The sequence below is a fragment of the Pelodiscus sinensis genome, chromosome 11 (assembly GCF_049634645.1).
Source record: "Pelodiscus sinensis isolate JC-2024 chromosome 11, ASM4963464v1, whole genome shotgun sequence".
NCBI classification, from domain to species: domain Eukaryota; kingdom Metazoa; phylum Chordata; order Testudines; family Trionychidae; genus Pelodiscus; species Pelodiscus sinensis.
The window spans coordinates 44,089,329-44,102,037 of record NC_134721.1 but is presented as its reverse complement, the minus strand read 5'-3'; the positions used below and the strand labels follow the sequence as shown (position 1 = coordinate 44,102,037).

General features: G+C 56.9%; 2 protein-coding genes across 7 annotated transcripts in view; one reads left to right on the top strand and one right to left on the bottom strand.

Moving 5' to 3' along the window:
• Nucleotides 1–12,709, top strand: part of DNAH1 (dynein axonemal heavy chain 1) — a 140,351-nt gene that overhangs the window by 101,387 nt on the left and 26,255 nt on the right. For all 5 annotated transcript variants that reach the window (XM_075939493.1, XM_075939495.1, XM_075939492.1 and 2 more), the window contains exons 54-55: nucleotides 1,130–1,240; nucleotides 5,316–5,501. In XM_075939493.1, the coding sequence (XP_075795608.1) occupies nucleotides 1,130–1,240; nucleotides 5,316–5,501 (297 nt within the window). The remainder of the gene's footprint in view (nucleotides 1–1,129; nucleotides 1,241–5,315; nucleotides 5,502–12,709) is intronic.
• On the bottom strand, nucleotides 7,453–12,149 carry LOC142830968 (HAUS augmin-like complex subunit 3). Of its 2 annotated transcripts, none has more exons than XM_075939502.1 (5): nucleotides 12,040–12,149; nucleotides 10,543–11,777; nucleotides 10,010–10,446; nucleotides 8,446–8,662; nucleotides 7,453–8,172 (listed from the first exon to the last, which is right to left on the bottom strand). In XM_075939502.1, exons 1-5 carry the CDS (start codon nucleotides 12,131–12,133, stop codon nucleotides 7,957–7,959), a joined length of 2,199 nt encoding a protein of 732 aa, XP_075795617.1. In that variant the 5' UTR covers nucleotides 12,134–12,149; the 3' UTR covers nucleotides 7,453–7,956. The 2 variants fall into 2 exon arrangements, with proteins under 2 accessions (XP_075795617.1, XP_075795616.1); XM_075939501.1 differs by having other exon boundaries at nucleotides 7,456–8,172; nucleotides 10,543–11,780; nucleotides 12,040–12,134.

The window sequence follows — 12,709 nt, the reverse complement described above, 5'->3', positions numbered from 1 at the left end:
CCCCGTACCTCCCACACTGCAGAGATGGTGCTGGGGGGAACTGGCTTTTAAGCTGGCATTCCCCAGCACTGGTTCCTGCTTACTTCCCTGCACTTGCTGCTTCTGATTTAGAGGCAGCAAAGTAGGGGGCAAACGCGAATAGTCGACGCAACTACACAATAAGCCTCAGCTTATTGGCTAGTTGACAATTTGACTTCTCTTTTACATCCCTGTTGTGTCTGTGCTCTCTTGGAACGGAAAGGACAGAAGAGGAACATTTCCTCTCCCTGTGCTGCTGTGTGGAGTAGCCGGTATCAGGAGTCGACAAAACTATACCTGCGTCTACACTATCGCTGAGTTCTGTCGACATAACGGCGACAGAACTCAGCAGTTTTGTCGACGCTGGTAAACCTCATTTTATGAGGCATAACGCCTTCTGTCGACAGAGTTTCTGTCGACAGAAGGTGTTATTGCATGTAAACTGTCCTTTGCGTCTACACTATCATGTCGACAAAGCAGCTTGCTTTGTCGACAGAACTGAATGTAGTGTAGACGCTCTTTGTCGACAGAAGTTTTGTCGACAGAAGTTTTGTCGACGGTATCTGTCGACAAAACTTCTGTTGACAAAAGCCTGTAGTCTAGACGTACCCTCAGTGCTTCCACCAGCACATGCCTGTCCTGCAGGCTTCGAAATTAGATCAGCATTTGCACCAGAACCTTCCTCCCCCCCAGAACTTCTGGCCAATGCGACTGCTCGCAAGGGGTATGTTGCCACATTCGGCCCGTTGGCGCAAGGCGTGTACAGGTGCAGCAGACGGCTGCTCGTGCAAACGGCCGTAGAAGCACATAGAGGCGAGCGTGTGCAGCTGGAGCGTGCCCCTTTTGCAGGCAACCCTGGGCACCTGGAGCTGAAAATGTGACCCTCTGTCAGATGCTGTGAAGCTGTTTCCCAGTAAGATTGTTAATTAAGAAGGGCATGTGCGGCCCCCTGCAAGCATCCACTCATTGTCAGACACGGCGCAGCTGGTTCCGTCCCTGGGGCCGGTACTCCTCACCTCTCCTTCCCCTTCTCAAATGGTATGGCATCCTATTACCTTAGCGGTCACTGAACACGGGGCCCGAAGGACTAACTCGTTCACGCTTCCCTCAGCTACTGCGCACAGCAGAAGACGTAGCAAAGATGCAGGAAGAGCTAGAATCAGCGCGGCCCCTGCTGGCAGAGGCAGCCAAAGACACGCTGGCCACTATGGAGCAAATAAAGGTACAGGATGCGCATTTTGCGGCTCAGCCTTTCCGTCAGCAAACAGGGCAGAGGACGTGGGAAAAGTGCGGTGGGGTCTTGACGGATCCTTCTCCACTCTCCCTCCCCCAGCCCAGGAAGATGGTGTAATTGACATGAGAATCCGTGCAAACGGGCCTGCCCGTGAATTCGTAGATTCTAAGGCCGGAAGGGGCTGTTAGACCCTGTTGTCGGACTCCCTGTATAGCACAGGCCAGAGAACTTCCCCCCGACAGTTCTTGGAGCAGAGCTTTTGGGAGAACCTCTCATCCTCCTTTTCAAAACGGCCACAGCCCATGGTGAATTGCTCCCGAGGTTAATTCTGCTCCCGCTTTAAAACGTTCGCTTGATTCCCAGCCGCAGCCTGTCCAGCTCACATTAGGCCTTTCTCTGCTCCAGCGAAGCGCCCATACTCAAATATTTTGTTCCCCACGCAGATGCTTCCAGACCGTGATCACGTCACCCCGTAACCGTCTCTTTGTTAAGCTAAATGGAAGTCCCAGAGTCTCCCTCCATAAGACAGGATTTCTAGCCCTTTCATATTCCTCGCGGCTCTTCTCTGAACCCGCTCCAATGGATCCACATCCTTCTTGCGTTGTGGGCACCAGAACTGGCATGGCAACTCCGAGCTGGGGGAAGGGCGCCTCTTTCCTGGCCATGGTGCCCAGCCCTGAGCTGCTCCAGAGCTGCTGCTGCCGAGAATAAGCACCCCTTCCTTGGCCCCTACCCAGCCTTGCCCAGACCTGCCCTGCTGGGGGACAGGCGCCTCTGTGCCTGCTGGAGCTGCAGCAGCCATGGAGAGGCGCCTCTCACCTGGCCCCAAGCTGCTGGGGTTGTCCTCTGTCCCCGGAGCAGCCTGTGTACTGGACCCCTCATCCTCAGTCCCACTCCAGAGCCCACACCTCTGCCCCAGCCCGGAGCTGCCTCCCGCATCCAACCCCTTGGCTCCACCCCCGCCATACGCTATCCGTGCCCAGAATGACCTTCATTCATGTTGCATCACCTCCCTCGCAGAACGGATGTCAGCCCACGCGTGGACTTACAGATATAGAGGAAATGCCGATGGGAGCATGCAGAGGCTCCCTGTGCCTAGGGGCTGCAGCAACCTGGCGCCACTTCTGGGAGTTGCATGGAGCCAAGGCCTGTCTCAGCCCCACGCCCCTGCTGCGTGGCCAAGTGGGCTTTTAACAATCTGGTTGGCAGCACCTACCAGTGCCTCCAGGGGCCATTTCCAATGGGGCCTTCCAGTCAAAAACCGGACACCTGGCAACCCTGCGCATATTGTTTGTCTGTGCCTACGCGATCTAGATCAGTGACCTCTCCTCTCCAGTATTTAGCCCTCTCCCAATTTTTGTGTCGTCTGCAAACTTTCTCAGTAGCTTATTCTGCTTTCTTCCAGGTCATTGGTAAAAATGTTAAGCAGCGTAGGGCTAAGAACTGATCCTTCTGGGACCCCACTAGCCACAGAACTGTCGATGCCTCTGTCCCATTTACAGCTACATTTTGAGACCTATCAGTTAGCCAGTTTTGAATCCATTTCATGTGTGCCAGGTTAATTTTGTATCATTCTCATTTTTAATTGAAGTGCCATGCAGTACCAGTCAGCCACCTAACAGAAGTCTAAGTATATTACATTAACACTGTTACTTTTTTCAACCTAACATCTCATCTCATCCGACCAAGATGAAGTTAGTTTGACAGGATCTATTTTCCGTAAACCCCTGTTGATTTACATTAATTACATTACTCTCTTAGTTCTTTGTTAATTAAGTCCCATATCAGCTGTTTCATTATTTTGCTTGTGATTGATGTCAGGCTGACAGGCATGTAATTACCTAGGTCCTCCTGTGTAGCCTTTATAAAAATTAGCACAACTGCTTTCTTCCATTCCATCTTCCGATGGAATTCCAAGATTTATTGAAAATCAACATTAATGGTTCCACAAGCTCCTCGCCCAGCTCTTTTAAAACTCTTGGATGCAAGTTTCTCTGGACCTGCTGATTTAAAAACATCAGTCTTTAGTAGTTTCTGTTTAATATCCTCCAGAGCTAGTAGTGGAATGGAAAGAGAGGTATCACCGTATGATGAGATTATCATCTGTTTTCCCCCAAATATGGACAAATATTTATTGAACCCTTCTACTTTTTCTGTCTTATCATTTACTAGACGACTTAGCCAGTGTTGCTGTGGTTCTTCAGGTCAGGAGGTTGGGAGTCGGGGGGCTTCAGGAGTCAGGTCAAGGGGTCGGGGATGTGGGGACTCAGGGCAAGAGGCTGGGAGTGAGGGAGGTTGCAGGAGTCAGGGTTGGAGGTGAGGAGGAACTCAAGGCAGGAGTCAGAGTAGGGGTTGAGGGCTCAGGGCAGGGGATGGAAGGTGCAGAAACCAAGGCAGGAAGTTGCGAGGTTTGGGAGGGCTAAGGGGGCAGAAGGTGGGGGTCAGCCCAGGGTGGCGGGGGCCGCACATCCCTCCCACCGGCTCTTCCCTGGGAGCAGCCAGGGCAGCGGGGACCATGCTACCAGCCAGCAGCTGCTTCCCCAGGGTTGGGGCATCTGCCATTCCTGTGTGATCATTCTAGGGTATAACTATCCCCACTCTTGCTGCCCCTCTGTGGTCGTTCGTGAGTATAACAGTCCCTGCTATCACAGCCCTCCCTTTCTGTTTGATGAGACACAATCAGATTCCAGGCATCTCTCATTGTCCTGACACAGCTAAACCCTGGCCTTGTTTTCAGTTATGAGAAGAGGAAGTTGCATACCGAATTTGGTGGTCTTATCTCTTATTGTTCAGGAGCAGATCTGGAACAAGCAGACTCCCAGACAGATGCACAAACTCAAATATACAGTCGATAATTTTCCCATTTCCATCTAGCAGTGGACTAATATCATTGGCAGGGTTTTGTTCCTAATGTATTATTCCAATTCGGATTGGCAGGAGTTTTTTAACTTGACCGTGTGTAACCCACACCCTGCTGAGCCAGGCACTTGACAGTTAGAAGCCTTAATCCTCCTGGTTGTCCTCTTTTCTTTGAGACAGGTGCTCCTCACGTGTCCCGTTTTGCCTGTAGCTGTCCCCCGCAAGATCTGGTAAAACAGCCTGATCACGTGTAATAAGCTGCTGACGTGCTATAGTGGGCCTGTGTGACAGTCATTTTCAATCTGTTTATTTTCCCCACACCTCTTCCGAGAAAAGCCCTGTCTCCATTTTATCCCTCTTCCCCCTCTCTCCTCCCCCCCCCCCCCGACTTCCCAAGGTTTTTTAAACCATGCACGGCTGTTAAGAAGGCTACATGCAATCAGAAAAGTGACTTTAAAAAAGAAGCCGCTTGTTACTCAGAGTTGTCACTTCGGTGTGTCAATTCATGGCTGCTCACGGGGCTGCCAGAAATAAACATTTACTGCCGTTTACGGCTGCAGAGCCAACACAGCTCTGGGGGAATGAGCTAGAGTCTCTCCTGGCTCATCCATCAACAGAGCAGGGACATAAATGTCAACGGAAACATCGGGACTGCTAGCAGCGAGGCACCAACTCGAACATAGCCCGAGCTGGTGTTTGGAGAAAGCTGGGGGTGAGAGAAAGCATCTTGTATCCTCTATAGATTTGATCAGGCATCAGTGACACCGGCACAGACGCGCGCGCGCACACACACACACACACACACACTCTACACGTTGAACCTCTCTAGTCTGGCACCCTCGCGACCTGACCAGTGCCGAACCAGAGAATTTACTGAACCACAGGAGGTCAATATTGTCTAGCGGCATCACCAACACTTCCTGCTTCCTGGGCTCTTAGAAGACATTTTGGGGTAAATTAGAGCCAAATAGCAGCCCAGAACACTGGAAGCCAGACCTGGTGGCTATAAATAAACTTTTATGGGACTACAGGAAATTGGCCACACCCGTGATGGACATCCGGCTAACTCCAGTCATGCCAGGCTCTGGCTGTTGTCCGAGCAGAGAGAGCCGGGTAGAGGTTCAGACTGTGGTGGGGAATGCTGGCTGTTGTCAGTGAAAGGCAGGCCTGGGCCAGTGTTCTGAGTGTGTGTGTGGCACTGCAGGTGGACACGGCCGTGGCGGAGGAGACACGAAACGCTGTGCAGGCCGAGGAGATGAAAGCCAAGGTGAAGGCCCAAACAGCCCAGGCCATTGCGGACGACGCCCAGAAGGACCTGGCGGAGGCTCTCCCTGCCCTGGACGCAGCTCTGGCCAGCCTGAGAAACCTTAACAAGAACGATGTCACGGAGGTAATGGGGGGATGGAGCAGCCCTGGCGGGAGCGCCGACTGCCCCGTGGCGCTCTGTCTTGGAGGCAGGCTGCAGCGGAGCTGCAAAGGACCATAGGACACTCCGTAGGCACACGCGATGCAGGTTCCTTTCGCTAGCCCCTCCTGCTTCCCAGCACTCGACGTGCCCAGCCTCCTGCAAGCCGTGAGCGTCACACGTGGGCAGGGCCTTCCTGAGTCCCAGCAGCACTCACGACCTGACCCGGCAGGGCTTCCCTGGGGATGCAGGCTTGAGAGAAGCTGTGTGATTAGGCAGGGCTGGCCAGGCAAACAAAGGTGGGGCTTGGAGTCACCATTCCAAAGCCAGCCCAGGGAGCAGGGACCACAGAGAAGGCATGTTAGTGGCCTTTGCAAAACGGGCCTACGTAAGCCAGTAGGAACTGGACCAGCACCCACAGCCAGGGGGTCAATAGGTCCTGGGCAAGGTGGGGGGGGGCATCTCCACACCCCCAGAAGGGTCAGCCAGCCCTTAGCACTGCCCAGGCCATGGTGCTTGAACCCCTCCCTTTGAATGGCCAGGCCCAGGGCACCTGCCCCCTTTGCCATCACTCCCCCTCCCGCTGGGCAGGCCTGGCCACATCTCTCACAACTAGCACCCCCGACCCCCTAAGGCATAGGTTCCCAAACTGGGGGGCACAGCTGGGGCAGGGGAGGATGGAGCATTCCAGGGAAACTTCAAAATGGCCACTTTAAAAGGGCAACACCTTCTCTGCTATTAAAAGGGCAACTTTTTTGTTGTTGTTGTTCAACAAGTTTTGCTACTTTTGGGGGTGGGAGGGCAAAAATCAAAAAGGGTCATGATGTCAAAAAGTTTGGGAACCACTGTGTTCAGGTAAGGGGCAAACTGTCATATAGGTGTGTGCTGGTGCCAAGCCTGCCAGGTCTTATCTCAACAAGGACAAGTCCAGGCACTTGCACACTCTAGCTGCAGACTGTTAAAGAGCTTTGGCCACACTGCTCTCACACCGAGATGGCACAGGCAGCCAGGCTGCCTTCAGTCGTTTTAGGCTGTCTGGAGAACTCCGGGGCTGCTGTGTTATTGGGACCCACTGCTGCCTGTCCATGCCATGCCTAGACCCAGCGGGTTGGGAGGCAGCATGGCAGGGCAGCCTCTTGTAGCTTGCACGGCGCTCCATGAGCTCTCTTCTCAGACCGGCAAGAAGTTCACGGTAGCTGCAGGTGTGAGAGGCGGGATGCTGAACTAGCCTTTTCAAAGCACAGAGTGTGTGTGGGTTAAGGGGTTTCACTGAGGGCACGTCTAGAGTACATGGCTCTGAGGCATACCGGAGCAGTGGACCTAAACTGTTTTACATGGCTCCGTCGACAGAGCCATGTAGTCTAGACGTACCCTAAGTGTCTCTGTGTGAGCGTGAACCATGGAGAAGGCCCAGGCCTGGTGTCAGTGGCGAGGAGGTGCAGAGAGAGCCCCACAGCAAAGATCAAAGTCTAGGATTGCCAGGTGTCCAGTACGGGCCTGGACCGTCTGGTATTTGCGGCCTCTGTCTGGTTAAAAAAAAAAAAAAAAACCCAGAAGATACTGGACATGTAAAATGTCCAGTATTTTCTGCTTTTCTCAGATGGAAGGCCGCTTGGGACATTCTTCCCCTGTCGCATCTGGCAGGGGTTGGGGGGGGGAGGGTATAGGGATTTAAAGGCACAGTAACCAATTTCTCCCCCACCGTATTTTTTGTGAAAATATCTGGCAACCCTATCTAAGTCCAGCGCTGAAGCTGTATGGTATGGAGGCCATCAGCTGCTGAGCTGAGCTGGTGCCCAGTTAAACCGAGGGCAATAAGCTCACCTTGAAGCCCCAGCTACCCGCTTTACTTCACACACTGTGATTGGGGGAAGGTGGGGAGTGTTGTCCAAGGGGAGATGAGTCAGATGCAACCAGCAGGACAAAGAATCAACATCACCTTAGGAAAAATACCATGAAATGTGCCTTTATTTTTTATCTGTCCACCACTCCCCGCCCCCCCCCCCATCCTCCCAGCAAGCTCTAGCCCACCTCATGGGGGGGGAAGGGAGAAGAGGGGAGCAGAGAACTCCACACACACCCCTCCCTGGTGTGCCACAGTGCGTTTCCTCCCCCCCTTAGCTTGCATGGCCTTAGGGCACATCCTCCTGTGACATCCCCCACTTTGAATCATAGAAGAGCATTCGCATCTGTTCACTGTGGCCTGGACATACGAGACACCCATCCTCACTGCAACAGATTATGGATATGGGGGGGCAGGTTTCCAGCCCAGGCGCTAGACCCACGGCCAGATTTGATCTTTTCATGGTGTGGAGACAGGACGAGGTAACACGCCACACGGATCCCTGGCATTCTCCTCCCTTCGGGGCCAAACACTTCCAGAACAGTAAACCTCCACCTGCCCCCTTAGGTGCTGGGGGAGGTCGTCCCAGTACTGGCCCTACGAGAAGGCTAAGGCCTGTTTCTCCAGCTGCTGCACCACCTCCCGCAGCCGGCGGGCGTCGTGGAAGAAGTGCACGTAGAGGTTGCGCTCCGTCTGCTGGAGGTGACTCTTCAAGGACTTCTGCTTGGCCCTCAGGTCGCTCAGGAGATCCATCAGCATCTGATAGAGTTTGCCTTGGATGGTGTAGAGGTGCTCCAGAGGCGCAGCCAGCTCCTGCAGGGAGAGGGGATAGACCCAAGCAACCTGTGGGGTGAGAGTGCAGGGAAGGACCATGCCCCTGCAGTAAGGAGGTCATGGAGCCAGAGAAGAAAGCTGCTCTGCACCGACCTATCAGGATCCCCTACCATCCCAGGGAGATGCTACAAGCAAAATACCTCTGACTGCTGATTGGCTGGCAAGGTCACATGGTTTTAGGCGCCTTACAGAGAGGCCGGGCAGGGAAGAAAAGCAAGTGATGGCACCCCCCAGGGCGGGGGCCTTGCGCACCTGGGCGTTCAGCAGCAGTTGGTTGGAGTCACCGTACATCAGCCTGTAGAGCAGCTCATTGGCCGACTCCAGGGCGGGGAGCTGGGCGGGGGCCACCGCAAGCTGCACCTCCAGCATCCGTCGCTCCTGGCGCAGGCGGGAGCCCCGGCTCGCCAGCGTCTCGTAGGTGTGGAAGAGTTGCTTCTCCTGGCCCTGCTTCTCCAGCATCTCCCAGAGCCTGAGCGGGGAAAGGCAACACCGCGACGCCACAGCGCCCGCTAGCGACTGACTGGGGCCGGCACACCCACCTCCCTGGGAGCCCCCCGGGTTGTGCAGAAGGTGAGCGCATGTGACGAGTGCCGAGGGCCTTGTCTACGCTACCGCGGGCCGCTGACCTACGTGAGGCCACCTCAGCTGTGAGCCACATCGCCGCAGTCGACGGACGAGGCCTGCTCACGGCGGTGCCTTCCCCGGGAGAAGTGGGCGGCTGACTCCCCGCCGACGCCGCTTACGCTTCTCCATCCGTGGAGTACTGGAGAGCACTTGGCAATTGGCCTATTGTGTCTATTCTAGACACGACAAATCAACCCCCCAGGACTGAACGAAGACAGGCCTGAGCACCTGACTAGGCATGTTCCCTTGTGCTGTACTGGGTCTGAACTCGGTGGGGAGAGGCAGGACGTGTGAGCTCAGTGTCACTCACACAGGATCGGAACCGGGGTCTGTGCCCTCCCTTTGCTTGTGGCTAACAGCAGTCAGCTCCACGGGTGCTTAGGAACTTCACTTGGGCATGGACAGCTGATCTGCCCTCAGAGGAAGTTCTGTATTGCCAGAGGGTGCCAAAGAACGGTAGCACCCACTGGCAGGAGCATGCCCTTGGCGAAGCTTAGGGAGGGGGACGGGCAGGCCCACATGCCTCTCCATGCCTCCAGCTCTGCATCTGGCTGGCAGAGGTTTGCAGCTCTGGTGCTACAGGCTGTGAGAGTCAGACAGGGAGCTTCTCACTCCCCAGTGGCCAGCCCTTCCCCTTTGTCATGAAAGGGTAACTGGCAGCAAGAGACTGGCCTTTCCTTGACCGGCTGCCATTTGGATCCATCGTACCCCCGCCTCTGAACAATCACCGTTGCTTCATACGGCAGCATCTCCAGTCTCCAGCGTGTGGCCCCCGCTGACGGGCGTCGTGCCTCCCCCAGCCCCAAGGAAGGGACATTAAAACTTAAACAGGTAACCGGTTACCCAGTAAGCATAGGCCTTACGACGTGCTCAGTGATCAACTGAAGGGCCCAACCTGCAGGAGCAGCCTCCTGCCCAAGGCAGCCTGGCCAGCAGGACCCCTGCCATGGTAGGGCCGCAGCAGCCCCCAGCACGTGGGGCCAATTAGCTGCCCATGGCAGGGCTGGGCCAGAACAGCCACCCCCAGCCTGGTGGTCCCAGACCTGGCCCCAGAGGCCCCGGTAAGACCTCCCACCCAGCTGCCCTTCCACACCAATAGTGAACTAGTTAAGTGATACAATTCTAAGCGTTTAGCCGGCTGACTGGTTTGCCCCAACGCTGCACCCCTACCCCAGGACAGAGGCCCCTTTACCGGATAGAGGTGAAATCTCTGGAATCCATCAGAGTGCGGGGACAGGCCTTGATGTACAGGCTGGCGTCCTCGAGGCAGGCCAGGCGCTCCCGCAGGCTGGCGCTAGCATCCTGGAGGATGGCTGCCGTCTCTTCCAGCCACGTCCCCACCTGCTGCTGCTCCCTCATCTCCAGCGTCAGCTGCAGCCCCAGCAGCTCCAGGCGGCTGTGCTGGGCCAACAGCTGCCCTGCAACCTCCTCCTGCTTCCGGGCGAGGTCCCCCAGGCCAGCTGCCTCCCCCTCGAGCCCGGCACTCAGGACGGGCAGGTGCAGGAGGCGGGCAGTGACCTGCAGCAGGGGCACGAGGCGCTGGCTCTGGGTCTGCTCTAGGTCCCGCTGGAGGGTGCGCAGCTGCTCCTGGAAGGTGGCGATGCGACGGCCCAGCTCCTCCTCAGCCAGCTGCATGGGGAGCAGGAGAACATGAAGGATCTGTCTGTGCCAGGCCAGGGGTAGGAGGGCTGGAGGGCAGGAGCAGGGAGGGGAGCAGAGCCCTACCTTGTTCTTTTGGCTGCTCTTCAGGGCCCTCTCTGCCCACTGCAGTCCAGCCCTGATCCCCTCCACTTCCGCTGCTGTGCTGGTCAGCTCCTTCCAGCTGCAGAGGTAGGCCAGCCCCATGCGCTTCAGCTCCTGCTGGCTGCTCCCCAGGCTCGCCCAGAGCTCGGTTTCAGGACTCCCCGGGTTCTCCAGCAAAATCGTATGAGCTGCTTCTGCCAGCCCCTCGGCCACGACCCGGCAGCCTTCCCGCCCATGCAGGTCTCCCACCCCCACAGCTCCTGCTTCTTGGCGGTCCTCTTCTGGCCAAGCTTTCCGGGGCAGCCCTGCCACTGTCCCCCTGCCCAGCTCCGCCTGGGTCTCCGCCACACGTGCATGGAGACTCCCAGCCTTCTCTGGTGGCACGGCTGGAGCCAGCTCGGCCGTGGCCTGAGTGTCCGGCTTTGCCTGGGGCCAGCCTGGTCCCTTCGCTCTCTGTAAGGCGGCGCCCTCCGCCACTGGCGTCTGGGTGGCCCCTGACAGGGCCTTCTGGATGAAGGCCGCTAACGCCCCTGTGGCCAGCTCCTCCAGCTCCAGGTAGCGGCCCAGGTCTGCCTCAGACATCAGCACCAGAAGCCTCCCGCAGCCAGCTTCCCTGAGCCACTCCGCCAGCTTGTTTGCCACCGTGCAGGCCTGGCTCAGGACGCTGTTGGTCTGGGAGCTCTCCACCTCCACGGCCAGCTGGGCCTGCCTCAGCCCCCGGCCCGCCCTCTCCTCTTGCTCTGCCAGGCGGCACAGCGCCTGCTTCAGCCCGGCCGCGCGGCCCTGCAGCTTGTTGCGCCGCTGCAGCTGGCGGGCTCGCTGGCTGTGCAGGGCCTGCGCCTCTTGCTCCAGCGCCTCCAGGGACGGGGCCTCGTCCTCCGCCACGGCGCTCCTCAGCTGCGGGCACGGGCGGCAGGTCTGCAGCGCCTGCTCGAGGGCCTCGCCTTCCAGGACGGGCTTCCCGGAGCCGAGCAGGACCTCGTAGGCCTCCACTTCCCCCGGGGCCAGGACGTTCTCCTCCCCCACGGCTGTACAGAACCAGGCCAGGAACCGCTCCATCTCGGGGCAGTCAAAGAGCCAGTCGAAGTCCTTCTCGTGAAGGGCCTCGGCCTTGGGGTAGCAAGTCTTCAGGGTCTCCACAAACTCCGCCCCTCTGTTGACCGCATCCAGCAAGAAGCCCCTTGAGCGTCTCCGGGTGAACATGGCGAGAGCAGTTGCTGCTGGAGGAAACAGAGACAGGGCATGTTTCGAGCAGGCCTCTCACGCAGATCCCTGCCCAGCGGATCTACCCCGCACCGCACGCTCCAGCGCCAGCTCCCGGGAGGGGCCCACCAGCCTCTCCAGCTCCGGGCCCAAGGCTCAGCTGCCGGCAACCCCCCCTCCCCCCAGGGCAGCCAGAGAGCAAGAGGAAAAGCTGCAGCTCTTCAGAGATGTGAGCCCACCGTCTCCAGCCTGTTGGCTGAACCCCTTTCAACCTACCAGCTCTTCTAATGAAGGCAGGTCCTGTGGCTACAGCCTTCTGGAGACTAGAGCAATTCGGCCCAAAGGCACCACGCCAGGCTCCCAGTAACATCAGCACTGCCCTTCCCGCTCAGAGGGCTCCCTTAAGTGACTCTTCCCTCGTCAAGCATCCTGATTTCACCTGTAGCTCCTCTCCCGGCCTAGAAGCCACACCTGCTGGCTCAGGTGAGCTGCCTCACCATTCCCTGCTTTCAGCAAGAATTTTGCTCATGGTTAACACTGGCAAAGAGAGAGCAGGAAACCCAAGCCCGGTAAGACAGACTGTGTGGCCTGGGAGGCTGGCAACATCAATGAATCCTGCCCCACAGAGACAGGCCACAAGTCTTACACTGTTGAGATCAGCAAATCCAGATGTAAAGGGATGTTGTAGAGGTCACCATCATGGGGGGAAAGGGATGTGTGTCTGGGAATCTGAGCAGCAGACTTCGTGTTCCCCTGAATAGAGTTCCTAGCTCTGCCACTGACTGACTCCATGGCCTTGGGCATATCACTTCACCCCTTTCCATGCACTGTATGGAAGGTCGTGGTAAGAATTCCGCTTTGGGCAGCTTTTGACACTAATGCAGGATCCTGTCCCCTCCCTGGATCAATAGCTGGGCTGGACAGACTGATGTTTCATAGCTAAGGG